The sequence below is a fragment of the Patagioenas fasciata genome, chromosome 7 (assembly GCF_037038585.1).
Source record: "Patagioenas fasciata isolate bPatFas1 chromosome 7, bPatFas1.hap1, whole genome shotgun sequence".
In the NCBI taxonomy this organism is placed as follows: domain Eukaryota; kingdom Metazoa; phylum Chordata; class Aves; order Columbiformes; family Columbidae; genus Patagioenas; species Patagioenas fasciata.
This window is the reverse complement of record NC_092526.1, coordinates 37,260,259-37,282,646: the sequence shown is the minus strand read 5'-3', so window position 1 is coordinate 37,282,646 and position 22,388 is coordinate 37,260,259. Positions and strand designations below refer to the sequence as shown.

The following is a 22,388-nucleotide window of genomic DNA, read 5'->3' as shown; positions in this document are numbered from 1 at the left end:
GTAATGTTTCCACCACAGAATAAATAGCTTCTGCTTTCAGTGTGGAGGTGTAAGCTTGGGGTTGGAGTTACATACCATGATTTGCTCCACTTGTGCAGATCTTTTTTTGCAAGAAGGAAAAAAAAAAAAAAAAGAAAATATGAAGCCTTTGGGTTTTTTCCTCTGTGCCTCCATTTTTCTTCCTTCTAGATTGAGTCCCTGTTGAGAGATTGAACCCCAATTCAAAGCAAGCTCTGGTAAAAGGGCACAGACAACACTGCAGAAGACTTCAAAACATTAGTCCATAGCAGTGGTGGAGACATAGGAAGCAAACTCAAAGGTTATCTGAGCAGATGTCCTGAGTGTCAATATGCAATGTGCTCTTCCAACATGAGTTGGGTTCTCTGATTCCTCTCAAATGGAGCTGCCTCTAATGCTGTAAACAGAACTTCCTCCAGCTCTTCTGGAAGTCACTGTGAGCTGGATATCTACAGAGAAGAAAACATTCACCATGTTCAGGTTCAGGCTCTTGAGCAGGTTCTAGTGTGTGGCAATAAAATGGGAAGGGTCTGGTGAGAGTTATGAAGACAAATATACTTTTCCCTTGCACGCAGCCTGGATTTGTAAGAACACACTTCTGAGTTAAGCTGTTCCTCTTTTATACTGGGCCAGTTCTGCTGCCTGTTTCCTTGAGACAGTCTCAGTAGTAATGTAAGAGGACTTCATACTTTGCAGAGATTTACAAAGATACCATAATTACCGTTAGTATCCATTGCATGTCCACACAAACTAACTGACTTGCTGGACTCTCATCACTTAAAATCCATGCAGTTTGCCGCATTAAATCACCATGGGATACCTTTAATCCAAGAGAGAAGCTGGGTGAAACAATTTTTTTCTGAAGAACTGTGTTGTATATCTAACTGTAGTCTATTAAGGAAAGAATTCAACTGTTTGTTTTTGATATATGAACTAAGCAAGAAATTAAATATTTCAGATACTAACCAGCCCACTGTTTTGAGTATGTAACAAAACCGCTCTTTATGACAGTGTAAAGTTCATAGTCTGTGGCCAGAGACTGATCTGATCCAACTGAAAGTGGTTCAGATGAGACTCCAATGTCCCCATCTTTCCCTTCTACAGGAATGTTGGTTGTTTCTTTCATGTCTTCTTTTTGGCAGCGCAGGATTGCACTGAGAGGTCCAAGAAGTACCCCACAAAGACACAAACACAGGAAGCAACAGAGCAAGGATGGAGCTTGTTTTACCACTGTTCTCTTCTTCTTCCCATCCTGATGATTTTGATAAGCTAATCTTCACTAGCTGCCATGGTCCTGGCAGGTGAGCCTTTCTCCAATGACTACCAACTTTGTCACATAAGCTTTTCAAAGATTTGAAGGTGACACATAGAAAATCTTACCTCCTAGAAGTGCTTCAGTGAGAATGTTGCTATTTGTACGTGTTTGTGTTTTGGGGTGTGGAAGACAGTTTGGAGAATTAAGAAAAAGTAGAACTATTTTAAAGTGAAGTTAATGATTCAACGAGGGCAGGTTCCCTTTCAGGATGAGTCTATTTAATTGTATGATTAAAGTGTTCAGTCCAGATCTACCCTCCTCCTCTCTAGTCCTGTCCTGCTGGGGCTGGATTCTTTGAACAAAGATGTGGTGTTTTCCTGGGATCATCTTTTGGCTGGTGATGCTGATTCCTGGAAAACTCAGCTTGAAATTGCAATACGACGGGTGAGTGTGAATGGGGTATCACGAAGTATTGTGCATGCAGTGAAACTCCCAGGAATGGTGTAAGAATAATAATAACAATTATGAACTGGAGATAGGGTTACTAAGCTGTAGGCTTCGTAAGTTTTGGAAAGAAAACATAAAGATGGGAAATGAAGAAAGAATGAACCAGATCCAAGACAACAAAGATATAGCTGCAGTCGCAGGATGCACAGAATGCCCCTCAAATGTACCTCAGGATACTTTGCTTCCATTAGCTGAAATTTATTTGGCTTAGCTTCTTTCATAATGAACTACGAAATCAGATTCTGTAGGAATAAAATGCCTTGTCTGAGTATAAAGCAGGGGGAATGACTGAGCAAAATTCTTTCCATTAATAAAAGACAGCTAAGGTTATGTGAAAAAGATGGTCTCTCAAGAGCAACTCAGATACTGAACCCCTGTTGGAAACCTGTAGCAGTAACAAAAAAAGGGCTAATGGAGTTGATCCAGACAATCTTCCTCCCAAGGTGTTCAGAGAATGAGATTACCACATGTTTTTATTACTGATTAATGTTTTTGAAAAGTATGAAATGTCTCTTTTTGCTCTATAAGATGTGTTATTTGCCTTGGATAATATTTAGCCTTTAGATTTGTATCAGGGACTCAATCAGACTCTGTCCATTTCACTGGATGGAATTCAACAGACCCTTGGCAATGGAGTCTTTATTTTTGCTTCTAATTGCTGTCCTGGACTGAACCTGTTGGGTACTTCCATGGGATTTAAAAACACAGTTAATATTAATATTAACATTAATGTTAATATTAATATTTATTAATCGGATGGTCAGTGTGACTTTGGGTGGGCAACACCTGCACAAAGATGAAACACTAGTAAAGCCACTTTTATTGTCATTTGCTCTGTTCAAAACTTTAATGAAATATGCGATCTGTGAGCATCCAAGGAAACACAGCTCGTGCTGAGAACAGTCCTCTAATTGGGCAAGAAAGCTTAACTGTAGCATTTAAAAAACTGTTGTTCTCACGTGATCACATGGGCTGACTTTGCACTTCTCCACCGAGCATCCCAGTCCATAATCATGAACGAGTGTGTGCTTTCTAGTCTTAGTTTACTATTAAAACTGATTTGTCTCCACACTGGCTATTGTAAAAGGTTTATCAGTAAATAAGAGCTGGCCATCTGGCAGCAATCTGACTGTCTGGCATTTCTTTCATTTGGTGTAATTAAGACATAATGTCAATGAGGATAGAAAGATATTACAGGATATTGTTTCCCTTCCTGATAGACAAAGAGCAAAGCAAGCCCAGGCATTTAGAGAGAATAAACTCTGAACTGCAGCTGAGATGTTTATTCTCCTAGCAAAGATGTTTATCCTGCAATCTATAAGGTTTTATTACAAATATATCATGGCTGTTGTACCAAATCGTTAGCAATGCAAATGTAATCGTTTTGCCCCATAGATGAGGGTCCTATATGCTAACAGCACCTCTTGAACAAGTAGTAAACAGCCCATTTTAACTATCAAGTTCTACGTTTCTCTGTCAGCAAAGGTGATATTTCCAAGAGGGATGTAAAAAAAACCCCAAAAACAAAACCAAAACAAAATCCCTCTGTTTTTCAGTGGATAATGTGAATGAATAGAGAATTATATTTGTATGTATATTAAGCTGATCATTGTACATTTGTGTATGGAAGCACAACTGGATAGCAGTTGCAGTTCAGATGACGACAGCATACTACAGTGATGACCATGGCTTTAATACAAAGCCATGCAAGGCTTTTGCAAAAAGAATTTCTGTTAGAAAGCTTGATAATGTTCTTTTTTTGTACTTGTCCTGAAAAGGCTCCAAGACCCACTGAAACCACTGAAGGAGACTGCAAAGCAGCATTTATTGTTTACTAACAAATACGAACATTTCTCAGGTTCCCCACTCTATTACATCAGTAGTGGAAAACTGCTATCTCACCTTTGAGTAATGTAATGTAGTTGTCAAAATTCACTCCTCATTGTGAAACCCTTTCATTAGAAAAGCTACACTTGGTGTCAGCCCTGGAAAGGTGATCTGAACGAACACTGAAAAAAAAAAATTAAAAAGTAGTTATTGTATTGAATATACAGATTTGCTTTTTCTGCATTTCTAACCATTTAAATTTGTTCTTTGTAAACTCTCAATATTTTTTTCAGACTAAGCCTGCAGTAAATGAAAGTTTCATGAGGCCTCATGAACAAATGTACTCAGACACTGGATCTGTGTGTGCCTTTTCTAGAAATATAAAATGATCGATCCTGTATTAGAAATTTTTGTTTCCTGAGATTAAGTACGAATATGCAATTCTGAAGACCATACTGTTCACTATTTGTGAAATAAACTGGATATTCTCATGACAAGTAGTTTGAGAATATCCCAGGCTCTCAGCAATGTTCATTTATCATGCATACCTAATGATTTTGCATGCTAAAGTAGATCAGCAAAGCACCAAGTGTATCTGGAATAATTGAATAATTTCCAAAACAGGAGGACAAAAAAAAGTGACATCTCATCAAATAACTAGTTTATTATATATTACCAATGATTTTGGTTTGGCCCTGATCCTGCAAAGGCAGAAACACAAAGGCAGGGCTCATGAGAACAGTTGGCTTCAGTGAAGCTCGTATGGTCAATAAAGAATTGCTGCTAGCAAGGAAGCAGAGTTAACATAACACTAACAGCAAACCCACATCATTTAGTCCTGTTCATAGCTAAAACATCGCAGGAATTCATCACTCAGACATGTTTTGGTTGGAACAGAGCATGTGCTCTGTCTTCCTTCTACACAACAAAATACATCCTTTTGATTTATGTATCATGGATGCTCTAACCGACATGAAAACTGATCTTATTTCTCTGCTAAATTTGCAGGGATCAGGTTTTGCATATTGTACCAGAAACATTTCAGCAAGTCCAGCACCTTCAGCATCTTTGCAGTGCTTTATTGGTGAGTAGGAATAACTATGTGTGCCCAAAAACCAGAGTGGGCTTTTGGGCTGTAAAACAGATTTGCATGTAACTTTGGAGAAGAATTAAGGTTAAAGTAAACTTTAAAAAGCTTTACCTATTATTTTCTTCTTAGTGTAGAGTGGAATTGTCCTTCTACTACCTGTAGGACTTTATGGCAAGAAGTTAGTTTCCTTGCATGGCTCTGTGAGGGTGCTGCTCCTTATCAGTGGTGCCTGAGTCACTGCAAACACTCAGCCTTTGCTGCATGCTCTGTGAACAGATGGTTGGAAAACGGATAAGGGGATAATTTGAAGGGAAACTTCTTCCATTTATTGATATGCAGCTACACTGTCTTAATGTTTACATTTCTTTCCTCTCTGCACAGCTGGATTTGTGGAAGCCCTGGCTGCCTGAAGACATCCAGGCTGGAGAAGACCTGCACATAAGGGTCCCAGCCCCTCTGGTGCAGGAGGTGAAAGACAGCTTACATCAGCATATGATCTCCTACAAGTATGACCTCTAATCTCCTGATGGGAAAGGCTGGCTCTAACAATCTTCCTTGCTATCACTAAAGGGCCTAGTGCTTTCCAACAAACACTCAGCAAGTGCTGACGATAGGACATAACCTTTGTTTCAAGTGCCTCCAACTCACCTTGACCTGCCCAATGCACAGACACATTTGATAGACAGATACACTCAAACATATCTTTGAGTTTTAAAGGCACATTCCTCTATGCCATGTTTATTCACCTTCCAGCTAGCCTGGACTGAGAATTTAGAGCTGGGATCTGAGACAGCCTAATCTGTCTTGTGTCCTGCTGTTGCCTTTTCAGTGGCAGGGGGTGGCACTCAGATGTATGGCTCAGTTTTTTCAGTATAAATGCAGGAAACTAAGTTTGGTACAACCACTACTAATAGGAGCATGCTTTGCTCCTGGAAAGCAGAGATACTTGAACACAGGGTCCTCCGTACTCTGGAGAGCCCAAAGGTTTAGTCAGTGTCACTGCAGAGGAGCAGTCTCTGCAGCTCTCCTTTTCCCTTCCCTGCCCTTTGTTGCCCCTCTGGTTTGCAGAAGAGCCCTTTCAAAGTGAATATTCAGTGGGTTTCTTCAAAGCTGCAGTTTCCTCTCCCTATCCACCTACCTGCCAGGCTGGGGAGAATTTCCTGGTACCATCCAGCCAAACAGAGACATCTGAGCCTGGGACAAAGGCAGGTTCCCACGGAGCACACAACTGAGAGCCATGAGCTGCAAGAGGCCCATGGTGCTTTATCACACATGCTCAGCCACACATCGTCACTAGCTGCCATGCTTCTATTAACACTTGCAACCAGAAGATCTAATCCAGTTACAAAGAGTCTTTATAAAGTCAAATGGGATTCATTAAGATCTATTCCTCACATAGTCCCATTACCATCTGGAACTGACTTTTTCAGGTCACCAGTTGCTAGCTATCTTTCATATAAACAATGATTCAGGACCGGTGACAAATGGCCTATGGACATACACTGACATTTAACAACCAAAGATAACTTAAAGGAGGATTGGTGCCACTTCAAAGCTGTTTAGAGTAAAAGTTGATCTTGACATCCTTGCCTCTTGCCTGACAAATTCTTTTCAGTAAGTGTGATGCCCTGACAACAAAGATGGAAACACATGAGGTGGGAGCCAGTACAAGTGATCTAGCACTAGGTTTAGATATTCAGGATTTAGACCATGATCCAGAAGATATTTAACTTCTTATCTATATCAAGGCTTTCCATTTCCTAATGGTTTCAAGTGATTCTAGTAGAAATTTAAAGACTAAACTGAAGTTGGCAGCTTAATAGTTGTTATTATTGTTGTTTTTCCCTTGGATTAGTACCACAACTATATCCACCTTGCGTGGGATCCTAAAGAAAGAGGACTTAAGAGTCAAGCTGGAATTTTTGCTTTGTATTGCAAAAGGGCAGAGATAAGTATGGCGATGTCAGAGTTAAAGTTCCTATAATATACTCAAAGCAGGAACCACATTTTAGAAGGCAGCTGACATGCAAGGAAGGTAACGTGACAGTAAGGTATATGATAGCGGAGACATAAATGACAAATTATAATCAGGACACCAATATTCTGACTGTGTCAGACTCTGAGATTTCACTTCTCCAGAGCTCTGAGAAGGCATTTTGCGTGTGTGGTTTCCGTTCATGGGAATTTGCACTGCCTAAATTTTAGTTTGAAGTTCAGATGAGAATAAACATCAAAGCTCAGAGTGAAAGTCAGCTGTAACTACTCCTAAAGGATGCTTATGTGCAGTTTCCAGAGACGATGAGTGCTACCGTCAGCAGAATAGCCTATTAGCACTTCCAGTGTTTGAAATCAACCATGTTTAAGCTACCTTGGCAATTGTCTTATCGCAAGTATTTACAATGAGCACAGATTTGCACCAGCGTTACAAGGGACTGACTGCTCTGAAGCTGAGGAAAAGGTCTTATTGACTTCCTCGATCATGGAATCAGGCCTGTTCTGTACTCATTTCTGAACTAATCTGTAGCTAAAAAGCAAGAAGAGCTTTTTGAAAGAAAAAGGGGGTTTGTTCTGATTTTTGCAAATTGCAACAAATACTTCTGTGAAGTCTTTGCAAACTGAAAATGTCTCCATAAAATACAATGAAACACTAAGCTTATTTTTCTTCACTTTCCCCTCCTTTTCCTAAAAGGTGGCAGTTTAGAGTTTTGCCCAGAAGTGGTGAAGAAAAGAAAGATATTGAACAATTTTCTCTAGAAAATTTTCAATCTTTAAAATAAATAAATAGATAGATAGATAGATAGATAGATAGATAGATAGATAGATAGATATAGTAAAATTATTACTTCATTGTTAAAACCCAGTGAAAATGTCAGTACTTTGAACACCCTCTTACATGAAAGTAACCATTATACCGATGGTGATGAATTTGCCCGACAGTCCACAACAGGAACAGCTAAATCCTTTCACTCGTTGATGTAAGCAATGGACCCACCATGATAGTTCCACACTAATTGTTAGGGATTGTTTTCTTTTCTGTCTCTCCCTTTCCCCTCTCCTCAGGGTCCTAATACCTGACGTACAGGATCTTGTGGTTCAGAGCATGGCAGGGGAAAGGAGAAGCCAAAGGCAGGTCCCAGGAGATTATGTCTACACCGAATATCATCCAATGGAAGAGGTAAAGAGGAGCCCAGCTCTGCTTGCTTGTTTTGTTGCTGCTATTTTGTGAATGCCACAGCAAACAACCCTGTGCTTGCAGAAAGCCCAGGCAAAGCCAGTGGAGCTCTTTCTGGTTTTCTTCTTTGTAGGATCATTCCTTACTCTTTGACTAGAATCTTGGCCGGGTTGAACCTAACATGAATTTGCCATTGATTTTGATTAAACCCCCTGTTCCTCCCTGACCATGCATGAAGCAGCCATATACTTTTGCAAATAATATCCTGGGGTTCAGTTGATTGGTTTGCTACCTTTCTACTCCATTATGCTTCATCGTTATCTCTAGTATTTATTCATTTAAGCCCTAGTATGTTTGCTGCTGAGCCAAATGTGAAGTGCAATGACTATTGCAGTGAGGAAAAAGAGGTGAATAGCAGGAGATCTGTAGAAAGAAGTTAAGGGCAGGTTTTTGACACTTCAGGAGAGAATAATGTCATGAGGGTGGGTAGTGAAGGCTTCTTGGTGCTGTGTTTCACAGCCCAATGGGTAAGCCTGAATGAAGGCAGAACATGGTGCTGTTCTTCCTCCTTCCTGACACAGTAAAAGAGCAGAGTCAATTCTCAAGTTTATGTTGTTTGAGCTGCTGCTGCTGAACTCAGACGTGGAAAATCAGTACCGATAGGGAAAGAGCCTGTAATACGATTTTGAAAATTTGATGGTGTAGCTCCATGGCTGGTGAAGTCAACAGAAAGATGTCCAATAGGATGGGCATGTTGAAAGAGATCCAGACTAGAGTATCAGTGTCATACTGCCACGATGTTATCTTTTAACACCCAGTGAGACATGACCATGTGTTTGCTCAGAGGCCAGTGAAAAGCCTTTCTAGAGCGTTAAGTGATGTCATGGATTGAAATAAGCTATGAGGGAAACATTGCTTGTCTAAGCAAAAGAAAATGCTTTAATCTGGAAACAGAGCTGGGAAAGAAAAGGCAACTCCCACTTTGTACCAAGAATTCTCTGTGGCTATTTCAGATTTATCAATGGATGACTCAGATTCAGAACAGCAACAGAGAGCTGGTGACTCAGCACTACTTGGGCACGACAGTTGAGAATCGACCTATATACTATTTGCAGGTAAGTGAGGACCTGTCTTAAAATGAGTAACATTTATCTTCACTAAAAAGTACAGAGAAGACAGGATTCAGACCTTCCCTAAGACAGTGCTTATCCCAGGCCACTGAAATAACAGGAGATGGTTTTACTCCTCTACAGCACAGGAAGATTTGCCAACTTCCATATACACTATCACCATAATCTTGCTATTGCTATTATGCAGTGAGAACAACACATTTATCTGAAGTCTTGTTTAGAAATACGAATCAAGCTGAAACTAGCTTGGCAACAGATGTGTGTGAGGATAAAGAGATTTGTTTGTTGTTTCTATTACTTTTTCCAGCATATAATCTTTCTGCTAGGAGTATTCCACAACCTTTTTTATCAGAAGCTCTAGTTAAAAACGTAGTCTTAATAATTGGGTTAGTTATTGTCTGATCTGTTCCTACTATTGAGTAGAAATAGACTCCCTGCCTTTCTTTCTGAAAAAAAAAAAGGAGAATTTCCAAGTAAGAACAACCAGTCTTGTGAATGACTAATATAAATGAAAAAGAAATTGCTTTATTGACACTCCTGCTCAACAGACACTTTAAGACTCTTGCCCTGCAATACTACAGAGACGGGGTTATTAGGAAGGAGAGCTTGTCACAATGATGTCTGCAATAATAATGAGCTCAGCTCAACAGCATATCAAGGCACATCCTTTTCTTTCTGTATTACGCTCAGCTATTTTATTGTAAAGGATCAGTTTTTCAAATGATCATTTTTACGCTCTTTCAGATCAGTCAGCCATCAGATAAAACCAAGAAGATCGTTTGGATGGACTGTGGGATTCATGCCAGAGAATGGATCGCTCCAGCTTTTTGCCAGTGGTTTGTGAAAGAAGTGAGTGCTCACTTTTCCACTTAGATAATTAAAAAAAAATCACTTTGGATACTTCAGTTCTCTTCTCTATTGTGGCACCACGTATTGTGCTTTTTCCATTTAAAATACGATTTCCAAAATTAGTACCTGTGGAGACCTAAGTCCAAATCACAATTTGAGGTGAGATACAGGGTGATATTTGTTAGCACATTGTTTCTTCCACCTGAACTGATTCCCAAACCACTGAACTTGATAGCAATCTCTCAATTTCCCACAGTGTCTTTTGGATCAAGCCTCTTTGCATCACAAAGCCACAGTCCCCCTGGACTAAACCCCAAGATATGGTATAGCAATGTTCCATGTGTACTGAAAGTACCTGGTGTACAGGTATGCTATCATGCAGCTTTCATACCTACAAGACTGTATCCATACAAAATACACTATAACTGGATACCCTGTCACTTCATTAATGGTAAAAGGTAGATATCTCAACATATCTGGGGATCAAGTAGATCTGGGATACCATGGTGATATCCAGGAGTGAGTGATTCACTGATGATAATTCTAAACTGGCTCTTTCCATCGATTACCACTAGATTTTCTGCTCATTTATGTATTTTTTATTTTCAGATTCTTCAAAATTACAAATCTGACCCAAAGATAAGCAGATTTCTGCAGAATTGGGACCTCTATGTGTTGCCAGTCCTCAATGTTGATGGCTACATCTACTCCTGGGAAACCGTAAGGAACTAGACTGAAAGTTAGCTGTGTACAGTATGCTTTGTTAATTCTGGATACAATCACACCAATTATATTTAAACAAAGAACAGTGACAGAATCATTGCTCGCACAAATCTTCTCGTGGCAGAGAGGTTTTGTTTCTTCTGGTAAATCAACAGTCACTTGAAATTACAGGCCTAAAAATTCCTAGCAAATGTCATAAGCCTTGGGAAGACAGAAGGACAAAACCGCATGATCTGTTGCTTTTGGGTGTCTCAAGATGGACTGACTTGCTTGCTAAGAGTAGATAAAATGTTCTATCATTAAGCTTTATCACTTGTGCACACAGAGTTGCCCTCCTACAATGCAAGAGTTACTCAAATGCAGAGGTCTAAAATAAAGGAGTCTTTATACCATATCATCACTAGGCCCTATGGATTATTGAGTTGTTGTTATGTATCTGAAGTTACTTCTGTTTAGGAACGCTTGTGGAGGAAAAACCGTTCTCCGCATATGAATGGCACCTGCTACGGGACAGATCTGAACCGAAACTTCAATTCCTCCTGGGGCAGTAAGTTCCAAGTATTTCAGATCAGCAACACAAATGTAAAGCAAGAGTAATAACTAGTCTCTGAAATAAGATGAAGTCCTATAAGAAAGGAATGCTCCTCTTGTTGGCATCAGGACAGATGTAAAAATAAAAACCTGGTTTATAAAAATACTAAGTCAGTGATTTTCAACTGGCATTTGTCATTGTGAGCAGAAAAATGCTGCTTATATGGCTATACCTCTAATTCACAGCATCAGCTCTAGGCAGCAGTGTTGGGAGTTAGTCACTTAATAGCCAATATTTGTGTTTGCCATGAATTTCAAGGAGTCTGCAGAGCTTCCCTGGCAGGTGGCACACTGTGGTGGTGTCAGAATGGTTTTGTTGCATCCAGGCTGTAAAAGAATGTTAAATATTTCATTCTTGTAGCAAATTTTAGTTGCTACCAACAGAGTAAAATGTTAAAGTGCCACTGAGCTCTCTAGTCTCCTTTCCCACATAAATACATGCTGTAACACTCCAAGGCAGATTTCCCTGTTGTCTCTGAACTGGTGTTTTATGTCTCTCCTTTGATTTGATTTTGTATTCCTCTCCAGCTGTTGGTGTTTCTTATAACTGCAGCAGTCAAACCTTCTGTGGATCTGGACCAGAGTCAGAGCCTGAGACAAGAGCTGTGGCTCAGTTTATTGAAAGGAAGAAGAGTGACATTTTGTGCTATTTAACAATTCACTCTTATGGACAGTACATCCTCACTCCATATGGTTATACAACTACACCTCCAAGTAACAATGAAGAACTGGTAGGGCAAAACATTCATGTTTTATAATTGTGGAGAACAATTACAGGCGGTAGCATGTGAGACAGTTCTATTTGCCCTCATATTCAGGGGTTTGGTTCTCAGAGTTACAGTCACTCCACATAGTATCAGCAAGGTTTATTTACCTCAGAATTAATCCTAATCCTTCATTTCAAATCAGGGAAATTGAACTGTTACAGAAAGGGTTACTGCAATGCATGAGAAGTGGAGAAGAGCAGCGTGTTCTTGCTGCATACGAGAATGCACTTGCACTTTAGGATGCCAGCACATTGTACATGCGTGGTTGTCATGAATTTGTCCAGAAAGGGTATTTGAAACATGGAGATTTTCACTAGGAGAATGGGAGCAAAGCAGGCAACTACTTGTTGGTTACTGCTGCCCACAATTTCTGAGTGTTCTAATTAGAGCTCATTAACATGTGTGTTTATCAACATTCCAGTAGCTGGAGCACTAGTCAAGAGCATGAGGGACTTGGGTTTGGACTTCATAGGAGATGCCGGAGATGTCGTTTAGTGTCTGTGGCTCAATTTCTGAAGATGGTGGGAAACAGAGTCTAAAAATGTAAGAGATCCACCAGTGCTGTAGTCAGTCTCAGTTCAGCATGGACTCTCATTCTCCAAAATACAGCCTTCTAGCTTTACAACAACGCACATGTCTTCTTTACCTAAATAGCAGGGTTATTTCAAAAATTTTAACATAATTCCCATTAAAAAAAATCACGAATAATTTGCCCAAACATTTGTAATGGGTTTCTCTGAAGTCCTGAACTAATAATAACAAAAGTTAAAGCTGATAAATGTAGAGCTGAAAGAGACAAAAATTTTGGTGCACTCAGAATAATTGTCAAACGTGTTGGCACTGATGACAATGCTGCTCCTGTTTTGAACTTACAGATGTATGTTGCAGAGAAAGCAGCTGCTGCCCTGATGGGAAAGTACGGGACCATCTATGAAGTAGGATCAACCTCTTTAATTTTATGTAAGCTTCTTTATGTCTCCCTTTGATTGCTCTGTTTTTCAAAGAAGAGAGTCATTCTTGTGTCACAGGCATCAGCAAGTACTGTTTTGCTGAGTTTCCTCTTTGAGTAATATTTAATGGGCTGGTTCGGTGGAACATCTAAGCAGCAGTCATTTGAATACAAGATAACACTGTATGTTACAAAGCTGACTGCAGGAAGGAAGAAAGCATTGATCAGAAGCTAGTTCCTACATGAATTCCTCACAGATCCATCACAGGGGACAGGAGGAGATTGGTGATAGATCATCCTGACCCTGCTGAAGTCAGCAGCAAAACTCCGATTTGTCTTCACTGGAGTCAAGCAAAAATTAAAATCCCAATCAGGTCTATCGTTACTCCATCAGACATTATCACATGGCAGCTGCTTGCATTTCTGTGTGAAATATGTTGGTTTCAGCCTTGTTCCCAACAGACTGCAGAGCCACATCACCAGCACACCAGCACGGCTGATACCAGTTGACAGCCTTTATGTAGAGACCTAGAGGGCCCCAGAGACTGCCTGATAAACCAAATTTTTTCCCAGTAAGCAATAAGTCACGCTAGTCAATCAGAACAGTGGGTAGTTGGCTCCAGCACCCATACAGTTTCGCATATTCACAGCGTCTGTCTGTGCCAGTCCCTGAGTCGCACAAGTCACCAATTGCATGAGTAATGCGGTGTGAGTATAATACAAAGTACCATGTCCACGTTACTGCATTTTTGCAACCTTTGTGCTTAGAATGAAAGGTAAGAAAAAAATCCACAAGGCAGATGATCAGCAATGCATGGAGTGGCCAGGAATTTTTCAGGTTTGTCCAAAACTATGCATAAAAACAAATATGCAAAGAAATTACCCCCCACTTATCACAGTAAAATGCTAAAAACACAGAATCCCTGGAACTCATCTCCCTTTATTGTGCAATACCATCTTACAGAGGATTGTTTCACCTACGAAACTCCATGGAAGACTTTTAGTATAAATAAGAATTGCAGCACCTAGAAACTCTGTTCTCCATGTCGTAGTGATAAACAGTTACTGCTTAGTTTCAAGATTCTCAATATATAATCTTGCAGTAACGATAGCAAGAAGTATTTTCAAAGAACTGTGCTTAATACATTTATCTCTCCTCTATTTTCTAATTCACAGACAGTAACTCAGGCTCCTCACGGGACTGGGCTCACATGATTGGCATTCCTTTCTCCTACACATTTGAACTGCGAGACAAGGGTACTCATGGATTTGTTCTACCCCCTGCGCAGATCCAGCCTACATGTGAGGAGACTATGTTGGCTGTGACAACTATAATAGACTACATTGATCAGAAGTACTTCCCAGATGGGGCTGTGACGCTGACCTCCAGCAGCCTGGGCCTGAGCCTAAGCCTGAGTTTTGTACTTACGTGGGCTGTTGCTTAAAAAAAGCGTAGAGAACTCAGCAAGAGACTCTCATGCAAAGCATAATGTCCCTTTGAAAACGCAAAATTACAGGAGTAGAGGAACTAAATGTCAAATATTTCAATAAAGGCTCATCCCACAAAACACAAGCATCCACTTGTGTTTGTGATTTCTGCGTTTCAGGGAAGGAGGAAAGGACTGAGATCTGTGGCAATTTCCCAAGCTTCACTTGCAGGCTCTGCAAGAAGCCAGATGAGTACACACAGACACAGAGCACTATTACTCCCTGGGTTTTGAGCATGTTTTCAGGGGCTCACCCTGTGTCTTGCTGGCATTAGCAGGTTGCCTGTGACACTGAAATGTGCCCAAACCCCACAGAAAATCAGACAGCTTCCTTGACATCCATCTTCCTTCCCTAAACTGCCACATTGGCATTTACCAGAAAATAGAAGGCCTCAAAAGCTGGTGAAGGTCATAATCAGGCAACTATCGACATCAGCCTGAAACAAGCTGAAGAGTTGAGCTAATGTAAGTGCATGGGGACAGAGCTGTGGCCCTGTCACCTGGATGCAGTCAGGTTAGTGAAGATAGAAACTACCCAAATCCTTCAAAAATACAAAAGGGAAAGGGGAAGGAACAGTGAGCCTCACGCAAACCTGCAAGCTCACCTGAGTGCCAGAGGAAAGGAAACGTTTCAGCCTATTGAGCAGGGACACTCCAACTGAGCCACCCGAAACACCAAGGAAAGAGCTTCTGTGTTGTGACAGCCAACACCAGAGGGTGCAGGGCATTCACTGAAATAGAGAACACCTCGTTTAGCTGTATGCTGTCTGCTTTTGAATCCAGGAGTCTCGCATCCCAGAAATAAGTCCACCAGGCATGGCTATTACAGATAATAGATTGATTAATTAGTTTGTATGAAATGTCTGATTTTCTTAGCAAATTTCAAGATTCCACTAAAAAATTGAAAATGTTTTAACCAGAGATTTTTGACAAAATACTTCCAGCTTTGGGGAAGAGAATGCTCTTTTTTCCTGTGACTTCTTGAAGGCAAATGCAGATCAAGAGCTTCTGGCAAAAACCCCACAGATAAAGGACATTGAGAGGACTGAAATATAACTTTCCTCAAATTATAAAGCACAGGGAGACTCTGACTTGACTATGATCTCACAGAGGGTCTGTGGCAGAACCTGGAAGATTATTTTGTCCAGTTCTCTTCCAATGCTTCCAAGAGAAGGACGCTTAACACTTGATCATGGTACTGTTAAAAAAGAGAAAAGATAAAACCTTGCAGTATTTTTCCAAAGCTCATCTCATTGTCATTTTGTCTGTACTGTTAGTTGACAAATCTTATCTCCTGTGTTCATTGTCCACAGATTATTACCAATTGGTGTAGCTAAATCTGTCTAACTCCTGCAGGTTCCCCAGGGCTTAGTCCTTCCAGGCCAACCACTCATTTACCGTAAGTCCCGTCTGTCACTGGGCTCTGTAGCAGAAGGTGTCACTAATTAGCACTTCTCCCCACAGGAGCACCACTCCTCAAACTTATGTTTAGTTTAGGATGGGACGTTTAAGTTTTTATGTTTGTATTTGTATACTGTGTCTTTGGAACTGCAAGAAGCAAGACCAGTCCATCTAGCCCATGACTGTGACCTCTCCTTAAGCAAGTGGGGTTTGACCAAGAGTGTTTCGTAGCCGTTTGCTGGCAAACAGCAGTGAAGTTCCCCAGTGCCACCAGCAGCAGATGGCAGTGCCCTTGGGAACCGATGCCCACACGCTCACCTTGTCAAAGCCAAGTTGAGCTTGGGCTGCCACAAAGCACTTTCCAAAAGTAACGTGTGACTACTCCGGCACAAAAATGCTGTCTGTCAGGGAGTGCTCACCGGATTCAGAGGTGCCGCACACCCTGTATGCCCTGAGCCAGAGAGAAAGGGAGCTGCTTTTGCTGATCTTGTGTATCTTTTGATAAAAATGTTTACTACTACAAGATAAAATCAGGTGTGTCCCAAAGTTAATTAGCAGGTTTGTGTGGACTGGCTCAATCCCTCATTAGCTCCTCTTGTAATAACCACTATCAGGCAGGGGAAGATGCCACTGCACGTGTCACCGAGGCAGGGGGATGAGGGGAGATTTTGCCTCCAGCATTCCCAGCATCCAAGAATCATAGAAACGGAGAAGGCTTCACCAGAAAAATGTGAGTTATTGGGCAATAATCATTATCTAGAAGAATGTCTGCTGCTCTCAGCTCCTTGGATCTGTCAGCAATGACTCGCCTGCTTTGCACAGAAAACCCACAAATGAATACAGTGTGTATTTTATCAGCCATGTTTTTGCAAAGGAAAATTTTAAAGAAAACTGTAGTGTGCGTATCTCTATGAAACTCTCCTTACTTCATGAATCCATTGTCTGGCTTTATCTCTCCTGAATTCCTTTGTTGCTTTCTCTGACCCTTGCTGGGTTTTGCTTTACGATGAAGTACGGAAAGAGCTGCGTTCTGATTTCTTGCATATTGGGAGAAGCACAGCATTAGCCTATCAAGACAACAGCGTGACTTTCAATCTACTCATGTGTAACACTCATGCAAAAGTGTTATCATGTAAAACTAAAATGTTTTTTTATTCATTGTTGTTTCTCCCCAATAATTTTACCAAGACCCACGCCCCTTGCCTTTCTCACAGTTAAACACCCAAATCATGCTTGCTTTATTATATAATTAGTATTGTGAAGGATTAATTACTTTTGGTCATTCAGGTTACTGAATAAAAACAAGGGCATCCCTTTTCTGAGTAACAGTGTTCTATATTACCCTTGTTAACATTTTGTCTGTAATACAAAAATAAAGATTGAAGAAAGAGCTATCAATGATGTCATTCCATTCCATGCAAGGAGCTCTTCTCTGTTAATTTCTTCTTCATGCTATGTTAATTTGATCCAGTCCTCAGGCTCCTTAACAAGCTAGCAACAGTGCCCTCATTAAGGAAAACTAAGATATCACGAGGGAACTATAATATTAAACGAACGTGTGTAGCCTCATTTCATGATGGAAAAGCAAAAAACCTGAAGTTCTGAGGGGAGTGTGGGAAACACCTCAGTCCACTGGCCTTTCTGGGGAAGCACTTGCAATGCAAGTTGTTACTTCCTGACAAACTGCTTATGCTCCAGAAATCCACTCAAACAGTATTATTTTGTGCAGATTCTATTCCAGACAAAAAACTTTCAGACTGGAACATCTTAGACTGTGTCTGAAAACTGGAAGCAGTCTTAACCAGAACAAACCTGCTCAGAAACACAGAAAGCTGTTCTCAGTGTGTACCCGACATTATCGTAGATGGAAATGTATTGATTTACGACAGCTGAAAACCCAACCATTTGTGTCCCAAATCCCTTTAGACAAAACCTCGTGTTTTCCAAAGCAGCCTGGGACCTACTTCAGGCAGAAGGGTCAGGCTCTGAATGGGATCCAAGTATCCTGAGCTGGTCTTTGGTTCCCTCAGCTTACAACCTGTAGGTATTCACAGTCCTGATAAGCTTTGTCTCACTCCCTGTGCCTTCCTTTGGCTTCAACCAGAGCTGGGTGCCCTTGACTAGACAGGCTGCCCGGTTATACCGTACACAAGAAACACAGCAGAGCCCATTGCTTTGGTGAGCCACACTGTGCTCATAATTTCCTTTCACATTAAATGCTGAGGCTGCTTTATTTTCATGACGACTACGCTGAGAGGGGAGCAATAATAAGAAAAAATAAACCAAGGTTATGATTGGGCATTAGAAGTAGCATTAGAATGCATTTTATATTTCCTGGATCCTCCTTCCAACGAATTTGGATGATCCTTGCTGGTATAAAATATAAAGGAATAATTTGATGACGACCTGTCATCACTTGATCCTGTCTGCCAAACCTTGCGGTGTCTGTTTAAGCGCATGGCAGGCATTCATAAAACCAGCTTCTTTTCTGCAAGTTGGCAAACAATACGAGTGTGCTGTTCACGACGCAACCAGAAAGAGCAAATGCAGCGTCATGCTCACATCTTTTAATTCACCTCAGTGTCCTGACCCAAGGTATATCCCAGCACAGCTGTGCCCTGGCATGTGGGAATGCCTCAAGCAAAGGCCATGTCATTTTGGGAGAGGTGGTTAAGATTGCATCGTGCCAACCGCAATGGAAAATCCCTACAGGAGGGAAAGCATTTGTGAAAATGATGGAAATTTATTGTGCTGACAGAGATGTAAGTAACGCTGGCTTTAGCAGTGGGAAAGAGGAAACGAGTAGATCACAGGTGGACTAATGATGCCATTTTTCCTCGCTTCAGCTTTTTCTGCATGAATGTCTAAAAGAGACAGCCCTTGTTTTGAAAATACAAACTATCCCTGTCCTCCAACAACCATAGAGCTTTACCTGGGAGAGGGCTGAGGAGGAAAAGGATTAATGATGAACGTTACTTAGCTCTGATTAGTGAGGCACAGGGCGGAAGATGGACTAAAATTAATGAGGGAGATCCGAAGCACAAGCATAACTTGGCAGCAAGGAACAGACGGGTAAGCAGCGCAGCCTGCGATAATTAGGTGTAAAAGTCTATTTGCCAGAGTCACATAACAGAAGTTCCATCCTGAGATTGCAGTAGAGGCTTTTAAGTCATTTACTGCTTGTGTCAGGGGAGGTCAATCAAGTGTAGTAAGGATCCCACATCCACCGCCATCATCTAACACACAAAAAGTAAGTTTGCATTTAATGTCTGTGCTCCTAGTATCTAAACACAAAACAGAAACCCATGAATCTATGAGAAAGGTCACCTTACACCAAATTCTCTCTTCTCACTTCAGTCATTGTTTCTTCATATTCTTTAGATTTGCATGTTACAACGTGCTCCTGGGTTTTGTTTGTGTGTTGGTTTGGTTTTTGATTTTTTTTTTTTTTTTTATTTTGGCTTGGGTCTTTTTGTTTGTTTGTTTGGTTAGGTTTTTTTTTCCCCAAGCTACCTAGTTAGAAACAAACGAAGAGGTTGCTGCTGGTGGTTGGTTGGTTTTGATGAGCTTATGCTTTAGCTTCTGCTTGAAAAATGAATCTTCTTTGGGATAAACAATGTCCCTTGTGGTCGAACACTTACAATATTGGAACTGTCTCTGAATTCGCTGTTTTTTGCTTCTCCAGTTACCTGTGACATCGACCTGACCCAATTATGCTTTGGTTTTGAAAACACTTAAAGGGTTCATTACCTAGAGGCAGAAATCTGGGAAAGCCAGCTCTGTGCCAAACAGTTGAGCAGGAAATATTATAAAAGGGTCATGCTCAGGGGTGACAAAACCATCCCACCCCAGGAGAATGTAATTCCATCGGGGAAATGATTGCACAAGAGTGCACAGCCAAAATGCATTACTTGGCACTGTTCCCATCTCACAGGCAGGTATCAAGCTACTTGTGCATGGAGAAATCCACCCAACTGTCTTTTGTCTGCTACCTGCAGAATCCCATTAATTTCATAAACTCGTTAATGCCTTAAATCCCCAAAACATTATCCAAGGATATTCTTACATGCGAGCAACTGGGAATCAATAATAGTCTTGGGAAGGGGCAAGAAGGGGAATGAGGGTTAATAGCAATTATTCATGGAAAGCAACCTAAACCATTTTTTAATTCAATTTGGAGTGCCAAATTTAAAGGATCCTTGAATGCTAAGGGCATTTTCATCATGCTGATCCTGTGTCTTATTGAGTAGGACCGGAGTATTACTCATTTTTTGTGACCCTGAGTTATCAAGGACATGCTGGGCAAACAGCCAAGGTAATACAAGCTCAATAATAATAATCTATACTTAAAGTTAACATGATGGCTATTACATGACGGCTGTGCCAATTGGAGGAAGGTTAGATCTTCCAGCTCTGGTAACTGCTTGACTTAGCACTTTTTTTAGTGCATGAGAAACATTATAAAATAAAGCATATATCTTACAAGTGGGAGAAAAGTCACGCAATGTAAGCAGCAAAGAAATGGGAAGAGGTAACAGAATGATGGGGGTGGAGAAGCAGTGAATTCAAATGCAGTTTGGACGTGTTTTTTAGGAAATAAAAAAAAGCAGTAAAAGTCCCCTGCTTCCATCTGCACGTGGGACTGTCATTGCGTGTGCCAGGAGAATAGATCAAGAGATTGATAGGAGCCCTGTTCTATTTAAAGGACATGGAAATGTGCAGAATCAAAGAAGCTAGAAATGCAAGAAAAGGCTAATGAAAGACTATCTATCTCCTAGGATTGCCCTCTGGGGTACATTTCTGGGGGTGGTTGTCTAGATGAGTCATTAAGTCTCAAGCTCTCCTCTTCTGTGCCCCTGTTCAGATTGTGCAGTTGCACTTTACCTTCAGTTTTCAAACTTCTCCAATATGTATGACTCTGTTCAGCACAGGAAATAAATATTTCAAATATCTATATATTTTATATATATATACCTGTTTAGTTTAGTGAGTCTTACTTGTCCTAGTTACTTCTATGGACTCCATGGACTCCCAAGCATCCAGCCACTGGCTTCACCTATTGATGATCTATCTCGTGACTCACGATGTCCCAGGGACTGAAAAAGAATTAGGTTCCAGAAATGGTCACTTCCTTTAGAATATATGGATAAAATGTTCACAAAGTTGTTGTTTTTTTTCAGCTGTAACTTGTGGGTTCTGTCCAGGTTCCTGGGAATCTGAGGTCCTCTCAGAGGGGCTATGTGATGCAGAACTGACTGGAAAGAACAAGCTATTTCCTTTCCAAATAGGCTAAAATGGCACTTCCCCACACTGTAAACTTTCAGGGATAGACACCATTTATCCCACCTCCCTGTACAATCAAATACAATGGCACCTACTGCAGAACTATCTTGGAGTTCTGTGTTTTTGAACAGCAAAAATACTACCTTTTCTGTGACCATAATGCCTCCAGTGAGGCCCATACTGGAAGCCTCAGTCTTAGGAGCAAGAGAAACTACTCAACAAAGGAAAGAAAACCAGTTTGTGTAAGGGTACCTAAAAGATGGACTGCAGAACATAGAGCGGGCTTTGGAGTCTCAGTCAGTGACCTACTCACTACCCTGTAGTGTTCAAACTGAGCCACAGAGCTTTTACATGAAAAATGGCTTCAAAGGAAAAGAAATCGTTTCTAGGCACAGGTCTACTTTAACACATATTGCATCCTAGAGCTAATAAATGTTTTTTGCCTGTCACAGTTCTCTTACACAGTATTTTTAGTAATGTAGTGCAAATTTATCATTTTGATTTTCTACAGAAAAGCCATGAAAAGCATTTGATAGTATGTTTAACAGGTAGTCTGGTAAAATACACCCTGTTTAAAGGTCACATATTTTTGAGACAAACCTTAGATTTCTATACAAAGTGCAGCAGGTTGTACTTAGAGCACTAAAACCAAATGTTGACATGGTGCTATAGTAGTCTGTGAAATTACTGACTCCACCTCTTCCTCAGCTTCAAAATACACACACTTTAGAGAAACCCACCAGGAACATTAAGAGGATGATGTGTCAGGAGCAGATTGCGGCAAGCAGGTGAGGAGTTCTGACCCCACAGAAAGCTGAAGAGTCTCAGAGGGCTCTTCACTAAATAACAGCGACAAGAGTAGAAACAGAAGCTGCTTAAAAGGAAATCATCCTCTTTGTTAAGCTGTCATTTTTTCTAGATGAAAAAGAAGAGAATATCCAAACCCACACTGTTCCTCCAAGATGTAAATATATATATATATTATTTAATATGTTTTAGTACAAAACATGGTTGACTATAATTTCAATGGCAATGCTAAGCTTGCTGTACAGACTATTCCAAATTTAAGCTTGAAATCAGTCCAGCACACCAGTAATGTCTCAGAAATGTCTAAGGTTTCTGTCGCCATGGTAGCTGAGTGGCAATGGGCTTAATCCTGCTGTCATTGAGCCCATAGTCAAACTTCTCCTGGCCTTAGCGATGCTGGATCTGACCCTGTAAATCTGAATATGCTTGAGACCAGAGATTGATTTCTAAAAGCTTTTTACCCAGTTTCCCGTGGCAACTTGGGGTGGGAATTCTGCGGAGACTATTCACTTGAAGGATGTCTGGGGGAGAT

General features: G+C 40.7%; 1 protein-coding gene and 1 long non-coding RNA gene across 2 annotated transcripts in view; one reads left to right on the top strand and one right to left on the bottom strand.

Annotated features, from left to right (window-relative positions):
- Positions 1-22,388, bottom strand: part of LOC139828463 (uncharacterized) — a 48,868-nt gene that overhangs the window by 10,511 nt on the left and 15,969 nt on the right. The window contains exons 2-3 of the long non-coding RNA XR_011740099.1: positions 4,809-4,963; positions 3,683-3,789 (exon numbers count right to left, since the gene is read on the bottom strand). This is a non-coding gene — a long non-coding RNA (uncharacterized lncRNA). The remainder of the gene's footprint in view (positions 1-3,682; positions 3,790-4,808; positions 4,964-22,388) is intronic.
- Positions 1,626-14,323, top strand: CPO (carboxypeptidase O). The gene is made up of 11 exons (XM_065841359.1): positions 1,626-1,717; positions 4,616-4,691; positions 5,079-5,203; positions 7,758-7,872; positions 8,883-8,984; positions 9,744-9,848; positions 10,458-10,568; positions 11,028-11,118; positions 11,691-11,893; positions 12,805-12,889; positions 14,055-14,323. The coding sequence occupies exons 1-11, from the start codon at positions 1,638-1,640 to the stop codon at positions 14,321-14,323; spliced, it is 1,362 nt and encodes a 453-aa protein (XP_065697431.1). The 5' UTR covers positions 1,626-1,637.

What these genes read in the sequence shown, in the direction of transcription:
- CPO (XM_065841359.1), top strand. Translation starts at nt 1,638, where the DNA reads ATGTGGTGTTTTCCTGGGATCATCTTTTGGCTGGTGATGCTGATTCCT. An exon ending in CAGCATATGATCTCCTACAA is followed by an intron (nt 5,204 to 7,757) that starts GTATGACCTCTA and finishes CCCTCTCCTCAG; the next exon opens with GGTCCTAATACCTGACGTAC. An exon ending in GACCTATATACTATTTGCAG is followed by an intron (nt 8,985 to 9,743) that starts GTAAGTGAGGAC and finishes ACGCTCTTTCAG; the next exon opens with ATCAGTCAGCCATCAGATAA.